This window comes from Neophocaena asiaeorientalis, unplaced genomic scaffold (assembly GCF_003031525.2).
Source record: "Neophocaena asiaeorientalis asiaeorientalis breed wild unplaced genomic scaffold, Neophocaena_asiaeorientalis_V1.1 scaffold43, whole genome shotgun sequence".
In the NCBI taxonomy this organism is placed as follows: Eukaryota; Metazoa; Chordata; class Mammalia; order Artiodactyla; family Phocoenidae; genus Neophocaena; species Neophocaena asiaeorientalis.
The window spans coordinates 9,846,159-9,859,867 of NW_020173674.1; the positions used below are offsets into that span (position 1 = coordinate 9,846,159).

Below are 13,709 nucleotides of genomic sequence, written 5' to 3' on the forward strand. Positions count from 1 at the left end.
CTCTGGGGCCACATAGGTTAGTAGTCGGAACGTGTAACTGCATGTCACTGTTCTTGGCGGCTTTGCTCCTGACAGCCTTTTGATAGAAAAATTGTGAGATCCTCTGATCATTAGAACTTTGGGGATTGAACACCTGAACCTGAGACTTCAGCTGTCATCTTGCTTCATTTTTTTCCACCTGTAAAGTGGGACTTTTCTTCCATTATGAGGATGATTCAATTTGAAAAACTGAAAAATCCTATAACCTAGTAGTTCCCAGAAAACAGTCATTTGGCTGGTGCAGGCCTATGACAAATGAGGAAAATTAACTCTTGAGGCAGGTTTTCCAGTTCCCCACTTTTCCTAATCACCCCTTTAGGTACGTTGGTTATTCCTTCTGGTTAATTAGTCCAAAAGAACTGAATTTGACCCCCCAAAAATGTCCATTTCTCACATTCTCATCCTGGGATTCTTAACTTCATCTGTAGGTACCAAGTTGTGACTTAGGAGATGTCATGTTGAGGAGATGGTGCCTGGGCCTCATTTACCTTGATAACTTTGCAAGCTCTGAGTACAATACCTTTTAGTTAGAAAATACTAGTATTTATACTATACGGAGAGCTGTTCCCTGAGAGCAAAGGGTATGTTCCGTCTAGGGGCAGCAAAAAACAGCAGGCTTTTTTGTCCATCCTTCCTCAGGATGGGCACGACCTCTGGGACCTGAAGTCTGATTGACCCACTTTGTCCTCTGTCTGCATTCAAACATTACCACCAAAATGGAGCCATAACCTCTAAGAATTGGGTGCTGTTCAGTTGACCCTTGAGCAGTGTAGGGGTTAGGGGAGCTGACCTCTGCGTAGTCAAAAATTCGAGTATAACTTTATAGTCAGCCCTCCATTTCTGCAGTTCTCCATCCACAGATTCAACCAACCTCAGATTCTGTTGTACTGTAGTACGTATTTATTGAAAAAAAAATCCGCATATAAGTGAACCAGCGCAGTTCAAACCTGTATTTTTCAAGGGTCAACTGTAGTTTACTTCTGATGCAATTAGTTATCCTCTGAGTCTTGTTTTGTAGCAACAGTTCCCAAATCACATCACTTTTGTGGTATATGTGTGTACGCTTTGGAGTTTGAGGATATTCTTAGGTTGTCTGTGGCTTCAAGTTTTTGTAGTTGTTGGCTGTTGTCTCATTATTTTAGGACATTATCCTGCTTGAAACATAGTAATTCTCACCTCATTGCTATCCTCCTGGTCCAGAGAAAACTGAGCATTCTGTTCAATTTTGATCTAACGCAAAGATTCGGAAACCCAAATTGTATGAAATTGAGGAGTCACTGAGGGCTTTAGTTTCCTCTTATAGAAAATGAGAAAGATACCTGCCTGCATAGATGTTTAGAGAAACCAGAGGCCATGACAGATTCTGAGGACCCCAGGGTGAAATGGTGCCATTTCAGAGTGTAGAAGGATCAGGCAGCTTATGGATGTAGTTTTTCTTGCAGAGCTCCTCCCGGTTACAGAAGTGCGTACATTCAAGGTGAGCATTTATGTATAGGCCATGTGGCCCGTTTGGGTGTTAGTAGAAATCCTAAGCGTGAATTTAATTCCCCCTTTTCCTTTTCGCTGTCAGTTCTATTTTGTGTGGTAAGATTGACCAGGCCACCCCCTGCAGATGGATGTTACAACATTGGAAAGAGGGCTGAGTGTACTGGGGACCTTAAGTTAGGTCGAGATGTGACAAGTGGCTTAGCAGTCCTTCACTGCTCAGCAGAAGCTCTTAACCGTTGTCTTGGATGGGGACTGCTGATTCTCTTCCTTGACCTCCGTGCTCTGCTTCTGCTCTGGCCTTACCATGTCACTGCTGCTCGGTGTTAGTATGCTTCTTGGCCCCTCACCCACTCCTGTCATCTGGGGAGGACTTAGAGTCTCTTGAGTGGTGGTACTTGGAACATCTCTGGCTCTATGTGTATGCTTCTTTAAAAGAAGGAAAAAAGTTTAGTTTTCTTGTGTAAGTACATGCTCCCTGCAAGGGCCTCTTGGGTATTTGGGGGTTAATGGATTTGGTTATGTACACACTTGTTTTCTTACCATTGTACTTCCCATTTCCAGATTTTTCCCCTTCCCCTTAAGGTAAGCTATGACTTGCTCAGAATAGATTTTTTGAAACAGTATTTAAACTCACCATGCTCCCTTAGAGCAACTTTTCTTGAAATGTAGTAGTTTCCAGCCAAAGTCTCCTTTTCAGTCAAACTGCTTTGATGCCTTATTTCATTGTCCATGTTTTTCCCCCTAACCTTAAAGTAAAATGTCACTCCTCTTTCCTCGTTCTCCTCCAGCCATTCCCTCACTACTCACAGTGCCAAACAGTCCCAGACAGTTCTGCTGTCTTTTACTTTCCCAGGCTTGCATTCTCTCTGTCTGCATCCCCTACTTCATACGTTTTAACTTTTGAAAATGCCAGTATAATTTATATAAGCCCCTGTTAATCGGAAAGTAACCTCTAACTTGTATTTTCTTTCTTCTCTTCTGATGTTCTCATTGCAGGAGTCTGGTTGGAAGCAAATGTTTTTTTAATGGACTTGCATCTCCTCACCTTGATCAGGACTAAAGGACGGAGGCCGCTCCACCCCTTCCCCTTTCTCCAAGCCCCTAACCCCTTCCAGACACCCACAGGGAATACCCTCTGCCCTGCAAGATTGAAGATTGCCTGGCAGCCCTCCCAGTCCCACTCCTGTTTGCCAGGGTAAAGAACCTAAAGATTTCATGTGGTTGGGAGGGTGGCAGACAGGAAGAAACCATGTCCAGGTCCCTGGTCTCCACAGAGAACGGTGCTTTGTCCAAGGAAACATATGAGTTTCTGATTCTCCAGGAGCAGTTCAGTGGTGAGGTTGATGGGAAGACATCCTTCCCAAAGGAAACGGATCCTCCCTGTGGGATCTAGGAGAGTGACTGGGTGTGCCAAAATATGCCCAGGGTCCTGCCCTCAGCACTAGGTTTGATGGGGCGAAGAGGGTCCAAACCCCTTGCTAACATACCACTTTTTTAACTCCTTTACCTGCCCAGCCCTTTGAGGAGGGACCATGAGAACAGAAATTACTTTATGGAAAGCTTCTCCTGTTCTTGCTTTTCCCTCTTACTCATTGACGGTTTGTTTCCCTGACCTCCCAGGGGGGCTAAAACCCTTTTAACTCCCTGCTGCCCAGCCTGCTCAGTGGACTTGCCCCTCCTAAGCAGAGAAAGCCCATGAGGTTGCTTTCTGCTGGGGAGCCTGGCAGAGCCAGTTACCACCCTCTACTGCTTCTTGCTTGGTTCGGTTGCCTCTTGCAATAACCAGCTCCACTAGATGTTCCCTTTCCCTGGGGCTTTTCCATTTCACATGTGGAGCCCTTCCCCCAAGAAGGCTGCTTCCTTGTTTTAGAGGAAGGTACTGCCATTGGGAGTCGGGGACATCGGACCTCAGCAGTGAAGAACCCTTGTGAAATACTAGGAGTGGGGAAGGAGGCAAGTTGGGCGGGATATGGCCTACTTCCATAGGCTTTTCCTTTTTCAGGTTTGATGTGAGCATGGGCTTGCATCCTCCAGGTACATACTTTCACTTACTGTGGGATAACCCGGCACTAGTAGGTAAAGCCACAAATTTGATATTTTTTCACCTTTTGAATTTTGACTTAATAGCTCCCCTCGCTCTGCCTGGAGGTACTTGCTGCCTCTGATAAGGAGCAAGGAAGAAGTGGAGCCTGACTTTAATGAGCTCAGCTCAGAATTCTAAGGACCACCACTCTGGGGGCCACATTCTACACAGGCAAATGGAATTGCTTTTCCCATAACATCCAAATTGTGAGGCGGCTGCTGCTGAAAGAAGCAGCAGCAACAGGGTCCTGCGGTACCCACGGGGCGACAGATGCTACTTCCGCATGCGTCTGTGGGGCACGCGACATCGAACAGGAAACGTGGCACGTGGGGTGTAGGGTCGCTGGAGACCCTTCTGGCTCAGAGGGGAGAGACTGAGCTGGACCGAAGCCTTCCTCTGTTCCTTGCACGTTTCTGACATAGCCCTCGCTCAGTCACTGAGGGAGTCCCCCAGGGTTGGAGAGGCACATTCCCTTGGGACAGAGGCTACAGGTTTGTAGCTTTTTTCCCCCTGTCCCCCAACCCCATCCCCACCTCCACTTCAGAATATGGCACCCTGCCCAGCCGGCCAAGCGTTAAGTGATGTGCTTATCCTCAAGAGCAGCTCCGGGTGTCTTTTTAATGTAGAGAAAACCAAGTAAGGTGACAGTTTAAGGAGAAAAAAATATATAGAATACCAGAAAAGCCGTTTACCCGGAGAATTTTTTTCTCCCCATTTTTGTTTTGTTTTTACTTGGTGACACAATTTTTAGTTTTATTTCCTGATAGCAAAAGGAAAAAAACCCAACCCTCAAAAAGGCCAAGGCCCCGTCCCCCTGTTGTTGGTGATTTGTTTGTCTTTCTGATAGGTTGAAAATTGTGTAATAAACTTGATGACACTGTCAATCTTTTATACTGCATTGTATTTTTTTTCCTTTTGTAACAAAATATTTTTAAATAATAAATGGGGTGTGAGCTGTTTCACGGATTCTGCATTGAATAGATTTGTTGAGGTGTCTGGGACACGGGTGTGGGCTGATGTAGAGGCTTTGGGAGGGGAGTGAATCCCTGAGTTCTCAGCTGGAATTGCACGGTGGGCGTGTGTAGTGCGTGTGGTACACCTAGGAGACCTCGTGCGAACCTTTGGAGGTGCCCCTTGAGGTTTAGCTTTTATCCTTAACCATCTAAACAGCCTAGTTAATTCCAAGTCATCTTTTATCCTTCAAGGTTCCTAAGATTTATTCTCAGAATAAATGTCCTACCTTGTACAGTTCAGTTCCGACGTCATCAAGTTCATAAAGGGAAGAGTCCTCTGCTAGGCGTTAGAAGATATGCTGGCTAGTGCCTCCTTCACATCTAAATCTGTCTAACCACGGACGAGCAGCACAACCTCAGTCTCTTTCGTTTGTAAGATGAAAATGATAGCTGTTCTGCCTTCCACATTGGGAGGTCTGAAGAATCATAACAAATGTGAACGTGTTCCGTAGACTGCGGTGCTATCTAAATATAAGGGGAGTACAGATTAGAAAGCTTGGCAAAGTGCTGCGGGGTATCCTTGGGATTCCTGAAAGGCTTTTTAAAAAGTCGGGCGAACAAGAGGAGAGTTAGCATAGTAAAAGATGAACCAGCAACCAGATGACATATAATGTGTTGCTGAGACCAGTAAAGGCAAGAGCAGTATAAAAGCAAGGAACCCTTAGTAGAAGGGAAATTCCTTGAGGGTCTATGATGTTATAAAACTTGAAGGAAAAAAAATAGTGGGAATGCCTCTCAGAACTTAAACCAGGGTTCTCAAGTTGAGTTCCACGGTTGCCTGCATTTCAGTTACGCGCCGTGCTTGCTAAAATGCCTTCCTGGCTGCGTCAGTCTCTGGAGTCTAGAATCTACTTTTTATGCTCCAGGTGACTTACATAAACTAAAGCATGAGGGCTGCTAGTTTAGAGAAGCAAGTGCGTTCTTCAGTTTCTCCTAGGGGTTACCATGGCAGTATAGGAAGGGGATGACCTTTGGGTCACCTCTGTGTTCCTGAGTGCTTCCTGAAATGAGCCAGACCTCAGCCCCTAGAGACCACCACTGCGGTCACCTGACTAGGCATGTCAGGTGTGACATGTCAGTTCTAGGCATGAGTGTGGATATCCTAGCAGGCCTCTGCCAGCTCTTGTGACCAGGGCCTGCTCCTTGGCCCAGTCCTCTCACTGTCCCAGAATGTTAGTCCTTCAGGTGTGTATGGGGTATAGTGGCTTCCCTTGACACTACAGTGAGTACAGCCTCTGACACGTTAACCCTGAAAGACTAGCTGTGCTGATTCCCATCCCCCACTGCCTCAGTTTCTGTTGTATGATGTTCTACTCTGGTGTGACTGACTGCATCCACACAGCTGGCCCCAACAAGCATCAAGAAGAATGAGCATTTATGGGACTTCCCTGGCGGTCCAGTGGTTAAGACTCTGCGCTTCCACTGCAGGGGGCACGGGTTCAATCCCTGGTCAGGAACCAAGATCCTGCAAGCTGCATGGCGCGGCCAAAAAAATAATCAAAATAAGAAGAATGAGCATCTATGGAGCCACGCCTGGGAAACACAACACGCTAAGCTTCCAGATACCCATGAGAACATGTGAAGACTTCCTGTTCTAAGCTCCATTTTCACTCATTCATTCTTATACTCACGTGGTACCTGTTCAGGAATGGAATTTACTTGATCCAGATTGAGACACGTAAGACAAAGTCTCTAACAAATTAGTAACCAGTTGTATGATGCTTGGCTGTGTTACTTCCTCATCTTTAAACCTGCCAAGCTGGGGATGAGATTAAGTTGATCTCTAAAGCCCCTTTGAATTATAAGCCACCTCTAAACTTTCAACTGAGCCTCCCATTCATTTTTCTGTGTTGCTGGGAGGGGGACCTTAACCAGTGAAACTCTAAATGAAATAGAGAGGCCATGGAGAATGAGTTCTCCAGTTTGATGCCAGCGATTTCTTCAAAGCGGGGCTAGACAAGCAGTGTGAGAAGCAGCAGAAAATTAAGGTATTAGTGGGATATGTGATTGAAATGTCAGGGAAGTTCCTATTGGGTTTTTTGTTACTGTTTCATGCTTAATCAGACCTATTAATAGTCTTTGGATGGACCCCAAAGGCAGCTCTCAGGCAAGGACACGGAGGGTTAGGAAATAAGAAAAAGCATCAGTGCTTTGGAAAGTGGAGACCTACATAGGATGAGAACGAGCCTGATCACGGGAAATAAGCAGTTAACAACCAGCAGGACATTCTTAAAGGCCAATCACTTTTTACTCTGAGGAAGAGCAGATATTCTAGGGTTCACCTGATAGCAGATGGGCCATATGGCTCAGGGTTTCCTAAAGTGGCTTCTTTGATGGCTTCTTGGGGCTGAAGAAATGGCTGCTATCATGCAAGATGAGAAATAGTTTTAAAGACGGTTTCTTGGAGAAGGGAATGATTCACTCATTTAGGGCAACACGCCTCCAGCTTAAAGAATAAAAATAGGGACTTCCCTGGTGGCGCAGTGGTTGGGAGTCTGCCTGCCGATGCAGGGGACACGGGTTCCTGCCCCGGTCCGGGAGGATCCCACATGCCGCGGAGCGGCTGGGCCCGTGAGCCATGGCCGCTGACCCTGCGCGTCCGGAGCCTGTGCTCCACAACGGGAGAGGCCACAACAGTGAGAGGCCCGCGGACCGCAAAAAAAAAAAAAAAAAAAAAAAAAGAATAAAAGTATGTGTTCCTTTTATATTAACTTGAAATTTTAAAACAAATGACCAAAAAATATTGGTAAGTTTAGAATATGTTTCTTCCAATTACTCATGCCTCACCCTGGAAAGATGACAATTATCTGTAAGAGGAATGAGAGACAAGATGCTGGCTTTGGGGCAGAGGTGAAGAATGTGAGCAGGCAGGATGACAGATCTGAAGAAGACACAGAAGCTGGCAGGGCCTTTAGGGATTAATTGAGGCTGGAGCTGTGGGAAGAAACTCAGTGGGACACCTTCATCACTGCCTCTGTGTCCACACTGAACCACCAAGCGCAGCCGAGAACAAACCGCTGGGATAGTCTCTACCTTCTCTTAAAGTGGAAGAAATTCTAGGGACGGGTGCCGTGAGGAAAAGGCTACTACAACCTCCGCCACAGAAAATACATCTTTATTATAAAATAATGTTTTGTTTCATGATGAGAGTAGAAAAATAACACTATGAGCTCCAGAGAAAGTTCTGGAGCTCAGTCTCTGAGAAATGGGATGAGCGGCTTTTGCATCACTCTGGGAGCACACCCTCCTGAGGTGCCCCGTGCTCCTGCAGGACGTGGGGCGCAGCACACACAGGAAGTGTGCAGCTCAGGTCCTGCTGGAAGCCCAAGGAGCCTACACGGTCCACACAAGATGCTTTGGCCACGATGATCAAAGAGGAAAACTTGAGGTCAGAAGGGAATTAATTGGTTCTGAGAAGGGCCAGGATGGCGACAGCCTTGCCCCTCCCTATACTGGAGTGTAGAAGAGTCTCTTGAACTGATGATCCTGGTTTAGAAGATGGTGCCCAGTGGGCTTATGCTTGGTTTGTTCCCCAAGGTGTCTGTGCTGAGGAAAAGCTGCAACCTTTCCCAGGACAATTTGACCCACCATTTCTCACTGGTATGGCTAAAGTACCAGAGGTATGTGTGGTCTCAGCCTGTGAGGGCTGCTGGCTGAAATTTTTGTACTTCAAATCCTGTCCATACTGATGGCAGAAAGAAAGAAAGAAACAAAATGTTAAAAGACCAGTGAATAAGAGCAGCTGGCTGGAACTGTTCTATATTCCAAGCCTCTCGGCCCCAAAGAACAAGGAGAATGTCTACCCTAAGTGGGAAAGGCAGTCCCACAGACAACCCTATTTGCCCTTAAAAATCTTCTAGACCCCTCAGGCTTTAGACAAACAATGAATCCCCCCCCCACCCCCGGGATGGGAATCCAACCCTCAGGTGGTAGGAAACGGTCCCTCGGCAGCAGTACCTGGAGAAGGCAGCCAGGGTGAGCACCTCAAGCAGCAGCTCTGAGCCACAGAAGAAGAGCAAGATGCCGTTCATGATGGCTTCCAGGCGGAGCACGTAGGTCTGCAGCAGCAGGTAATAGGAGGCCATCATGGCAGATGGGAAGGTCAAGGCCATGCTAATACCAAGCGGCATCTTTCGTTGGCAGAGGTTTCCCTTTGTACCTGTCAGACACAGCCCATGGAATCACCTCCAAGTGGCCTGTCTTCCCTGGCCTCAGAGGAAAGGCGGGCAGGATGGGATGGACTGGCAAGCAGAGGAAAACGCTCCTGAATGGGGATGTGCAGGTTTATAAATGCGGTCCCACTGTATTAAAAACTAGAGGCTTGGGCTTCCCTGGTGGCGCAGTGGTTGAGAGTCTGCCTGCCGATGCAGGGCACACGGGTTCGTGCCCCGGTCCGGGAGGATCCCACGTGCCACGGAGCGGCTGGGCCCGTGAGCCATGGCCGCTGAGCCTGTGCTCCGCAATGGGAGAGGCCACAACAGTGAGAGGCCTGCGTACCGCAAAACAAACAAACAAACAACAACAAAAAGTAGAGGCTTTGGAGCAGCTATAGGATTGCAGTCATTCACCGAAAGGTCCTGCTTCCATTCTGGCTCCCAGTCAAGGGACAATGGGCTCTTTATTTGAGGAAAAATTTTGTAAATCATAAAAATAATATATAATCATTGAAAACTTTTCAGTTAATATAGAAAATACAGAGTTCCCTGGCAGTCCAGTGGTTAAGACTCCAGGCTTCCACTGCAGGGAGCATGGGTTTGATCCCTGGTTGGGGAACTAAGATCCCACATGCCGTACGGGGCAGCCAAAAAATAGAAAAAAATATATAAAAAATAATTTTAGAAAATATAGAAACTAAAAGACCACATGACTCAGCCCTTAGAGATAGCCATTATTACAGAATGATGTATACTGTTTCAGACTCTTTTATGTGTATGGTCACATATTACTATTTATTATTCTAAAAATAGAATCATACCCTGCATACTGTTTTGCAACTTATTTAACCACTTAACATAGTTAGACATCTTTCCACACATAAACTACCTTACTCTTTTTTAATGGCTATGAACAATGTCACTGAACCAATGCCATAACTTATTTAACTAATCCTGTACTGATAGATGTTTAGGTTGTTTCTAATGTTTTGATGTTAAAAAATACATGGCAGGGGCTTCCCTGGTGGCGCAGTGGTTAAGAATCCACCTGCCAATGCAGGGGACATGGGTTTGAGCCCTGGTCTGGGAAGATCCCACATGCTGCGGGGCAACTAAGCCCGTGCGCCACAACTACTGAGCCTGTGCTCTAGAGCCCGTGAACCACAACTACTGAAGCCCGCGCAACTAGAGCCTGTGCTCCGCAACAAGAGAAGCCACCACAATGAGAAGCCCACGCACCACGACGCAGAGTAGCCCCCGCTCACCACAACTGGAGAAGGCCCGCGCGCAGCAACGAAGACCCAACACAGCCAAAAATAAATAAAATTTAAAAAATAATTTATAAAAAAAAATATACATGGCAATAAACGTTCTCATACAGATATCTTAGCATATCTGTAGAAGTATCTGTCTTTTTCAACCGTTTTGGAAGGGAAATTGTTAGGTCTAAGAATATGAATTTTACCTGGTAAAACTATTAGCAAAAAGGTTGTACTAATTTATATTCCCAGAGGGTGTGGGAATATAAATACCCACAAGAGTGTGAGACCATAGGGACCTGTTCCTCACAGCCACTCGAATACTGGGAATTTGGAAACCTTTGTAATCTGATGGGTGAAAATGTTACCTTGTCTTTTCAACTTGCTTCTTGTTAGTGAGTCTGGGCATTTTATCTTGCATATTTTTGGTCCCTGTAATTATTCTTATGTGAATTGCCCTTTAGCGGCCCTTGCTAATTTTTTCTTTTTTTTGCTAGTGATAATTTTTTTTTTAATTTTTATTGGAGTGTAGTTACTTTATAATGTTGTGTTAGTTTCTCCTGCACAGCAAAGTGAATCAGCTGTATGTATACATATATCGCCTCTTTTTTGGATCTTCTTCCCATTTAGGTCACCACAGAGCATTGAGTAGAGTTCCCTGTGCTATACAGTAGGTTCTCATTAGCTATCTATTTTATACATAGTACCAATAGTGTATATATGTCAATCCCCTTGCTAATTTTTAAAACTAGGTTTTTTTCTTAGCACTTTATGTGAGCCTTCTTTATCCTTTGTTATATGTGTTGAAACTATTTTTTTCCCCTCAGTGTGTGTTTTAACACTGTTTTCAAGGATGAGATATTCTAATTAATAAGGGCTTGCTCTGTATTTCTGGGGATATAAAACTTGTTCTAGAGAAATCCTTATTCAGAGAAGTGGAGGGGATCTTAGTGCTGACCTGTGCAGGCATCTACTGCCCTGGACATGGAGTTACAACTGAATCTATTCTCCCAAGCAAACCAGTGAGAGGAACCAGGAACTCTTGTAGCAGTTAGACAACTGGGAAGGAATTATCTAATATCTCATGTCACCACCTACTTCTGGCCCTGCAGAGCAACAGACAGATAAATCCTGACCCAAAATATGAAGCAGCTTGAAACTTCAGAGAGGGGGTAATGGGATATACCACCAGATCCAATCTCTTATGGTGAGCCTAGGTTATGTATTGAAACTTTTCCTTGTTAATCAGGTTACAGATACCAGCTCGTCTCATAAGGAACGGAAATATTCTCTGGACAACACTCACCAAAAAACAGTCGAATTACTTCAATTCCAAGATAAAGGAAGAGCATCACCACATCCAGTACTAGATTGGCTGTTGGATATGGTAGCAGGAGACCTGCCAATACAAAAGTCAGAGCTTGCAAACAACATAGAACAGTACACACAAGAACTCCCACACACCTGGGAATAAAGAGAACACGAGTCTTATCAGCGTTCCATGAACTACTTAGTGAGATGTGGGCAGGATCTGTTAACCTGCTGCAGGATCTGTTAACTCCTGGTACGGCTACGTCTGTTAGAGGCAGGCTCGTTATTACGGGGTTTTACTCCTAACTTGGAGAGTCTATGGGGACTCTGCTCTCCACAGTAATCAGACGTACATGGGTACACAGGCTGCTGAAATGAAGGTCACCAATGGGCTTAAAGTGGAGTTCAGCAAAGAGGTGATGGGGGAGAGTCAAAATGGAGAAGTCCACATTTCCCAAACTCAAGAAAATCTTGCCGAGGGGCTTCTTACTAAATCATTCTCAGGGAAGTCACCTGATGAAGAGACTTCCACCATGCAACGAAGAGGAGCCCCAGGGGGCAGAAAAGAATGAAAAACAAGAAGGCTTTTGGTGGCAGCTGGCTCTGGGCTGAAGTGGGGAAGGGATGTTGGGGCAAGGGGAGTCAAATCCCAGGCCTTACCTTTATACAGAAATACGAAGAGTTCCAGCAGGAAACAGGTAGCATAATACCACCCGTTCAGAAAGAACAGGATTTCCAAGGGGGTGGAGGACAACCGTTTACCTGAAAATATGAGCACAGAGAAAAGAGATGGGCTGGAGGGCAGCTCAGCCTCAGTTATTTCAATGGTTCTGTGTCTAACTTGGAGGAAACACGAGGCCGCAGCTAGTGGAAAGGGCCACTTGGGGGCACTTCTGATTGCTGATAAGGAGTACGTGTGTATATACGGTGTGGAGGGGGGTTTCCTTCAATCCTCTTCTTTCCGGAATACCGTCAAACTCGACTCCTTCGGCTTTGGGGCTGAAAGTCAAAGCCTAAGATCTAACCTCGTCACTATTTGGGAAGGGAAATTGGGGCTCAGAGACCAGCACTGGCCTGTTTGAAGTCACGCTGCAAATTCGCAACTGAGCTGGCCTAGAAGAGGCCCAGCCAAGGATTTGGGGGTATCTGAGACCCGCACCTCGAGACCTTCGGGCACTCAGGGTGGGTGAGTCCGCCAAACCCTGCTTTGGACAAGTGAGGAGTGATGTCCCTAACACCCGAGAAGGAAGGGTTTAGGTCGAGCACTGGGAGAGAAGGTTGGGGGTGGCTGGGTACTGAGGAGAGCGGGACCAGCGACTCACACACCTCCTGAATCTCACCTCGCGGCGCCATCTTCAGTCCCCATGGAAACTGCATACGCGGCTACAGCTACTCCTGGAGCAGCGAGGCGTTGCCGGAAGCTGGGGACGGAGCGGCCCTCTATTCTGGCCTCTCTACCCGCCTAACTCACTCTATGGTTACGTGGTGCCTGGGATGTCTCGGTGCAGTCCGCGCGTGCCAGCAAATTGCTTTCGCTGGGGTTTCGGCTGCCGACCTGAGAGAGAACAGTGGCCGCCCACCGAGCAGTTGTCCTCAGGACCCCGGAGGCGGGAGCGGCTCTTGGGCTTCCCCATCCCAGGTTTACAATGAGTCGTCTGGGTGTAGCCAGTAGTGGTAATGTGACCGCAGGATTGGCAAATAGGCCCCGGCCCCAAGATTCTCTTTACTAACAACGGTCTGAAAATGAGAAACGGTGTGCACGACACGGTGGGGTTTGGGGTCTTTTGTCTAGCAAGCAGCCTTTTTTTGGGGGGGGAAGGGTAGTAGGGGGTTTTGTGCCTCCGATTTATGAACCAGGTAGTTAGAAGACACCAGAATTAATCGGAACTAGAGGCTCCTTTCAAGGAGCATAAGTGAGACAGGAAGATGAAACATGATCACCAGGTGACCCGAGACGTGTATGGGAGTTGAGAAGACAAAGTACTCGCGGTGGGAATTGAGAAAAGTTTACAAGAGATGGTCTGTAAACTGGGCCTTGAAGCCTGCTTATGATGTGGAGCAGTAAAAGTGTGTTACCATTTTCAGAGGAGTAGAAAGAAGGTTTGTTTTTGTTTCTGTTTTGGCGGTACGCGGGCCTCTCACCGTTGTGGCCTCTCCCGTTGCGGAGCACAGGCTCCGGACGCGCAGGCTCAGCGGCCATGGCTCACGGGCCCAGCCGCTCCGCGGCATGCGGGATCCTCCCGGACCGGGGCACGAACCCGTGTACCCTGCATCGGCAGGCGGACTCTCAACCACTGCGCCACCAGGGAAGCCCAAAAGAAGGGTTTTGAAGTGGACTCAGGTTAACTTGACTGTTAGTCAC

The 13,709-nt window shown here is 46.8% G+C and overlaps 2 protein-coding genes across 4 annotated transcripts in view; one reads left to right on the plus strand and one right to left on the minus strand.

The window, feature by feature from the left end:
- Positions 1-4,576, plus strand: part of CPSF7 (cleavage and polyadenylation specific factor 7) — a 22,815-nt gene extending 18,239 nt beyond the window's left edge. For both annotated transcript variants that reach the window (XM_024748561.1, XM_024748560.1), the window contains exon 10: positions 2,524-4,576. The gene's annotated coding sequence lies outside the window, so the exon portion shown is untranslated. The remainder of the gene's footprint in view (positions 1-2,523) is intronic.
- A 3,142-nt stretch (positions 4,577-7,718) lies between these two features.
- On the minus strand, positions 7,719-13,461 carry TMEM216 (transmembrane protein 216). 2 transcript variants are annotated; one of them, XM_024749056.1, is made up of 5 exons: positions 12,674-12,729; positions 12,008-12,109; positions 11,343-11,435; positions 8,581-8,782; positions 7,719-8,308 (listed from the first exon to the last, which is right to left on the minus strand). In XM_024749056.1, exons 3-5 carry the CDS (start codon positions 11,386-11,388, stop codon positions 8,293-8,295), a joined length of 264 nt encoding a protein of 87 aa, XP_024604824.1. In that variant the 5' UTR covers positions 11,389-11,435; positions 12,008-12,109; positions 12,674-12,729; the 3' UTR covers positions 7,719-8,292. The 2 variants fall into 2 exon arrangements, with proteins under 2 accessions (XP_024604824.1, XP_024604823.1); XM_024749055.1 differs by having other exon boundaries at positions 7,732-8,308; positions 12,688-13,461.
- Positions 13,462-13,709: the final 248 nt, after the last annotated feature.

Coding starts and splice junctions, on each gene's coding strand:
- TMEM216 (XM_024749055.1), bottom strand. CDS start 12,724: ATGCAGTTTCCATGGGGACTGAAGATGGCGCCGCGAG. Junction 12,110..12,687: donor ACTGAAGATGGCGCCGCGAG/GTGAGATTCAGG, acceptor TCATATTTTCAG/GTAAACGGTTGTCCTCCACC. Junction 8,783..11,342: donor AGTAATTCGACTGTTTTTTG/GTGAGTGTTGTC, acceptor TGTGTCTGACAG/GTACAAAGGGAAACCTCTGC.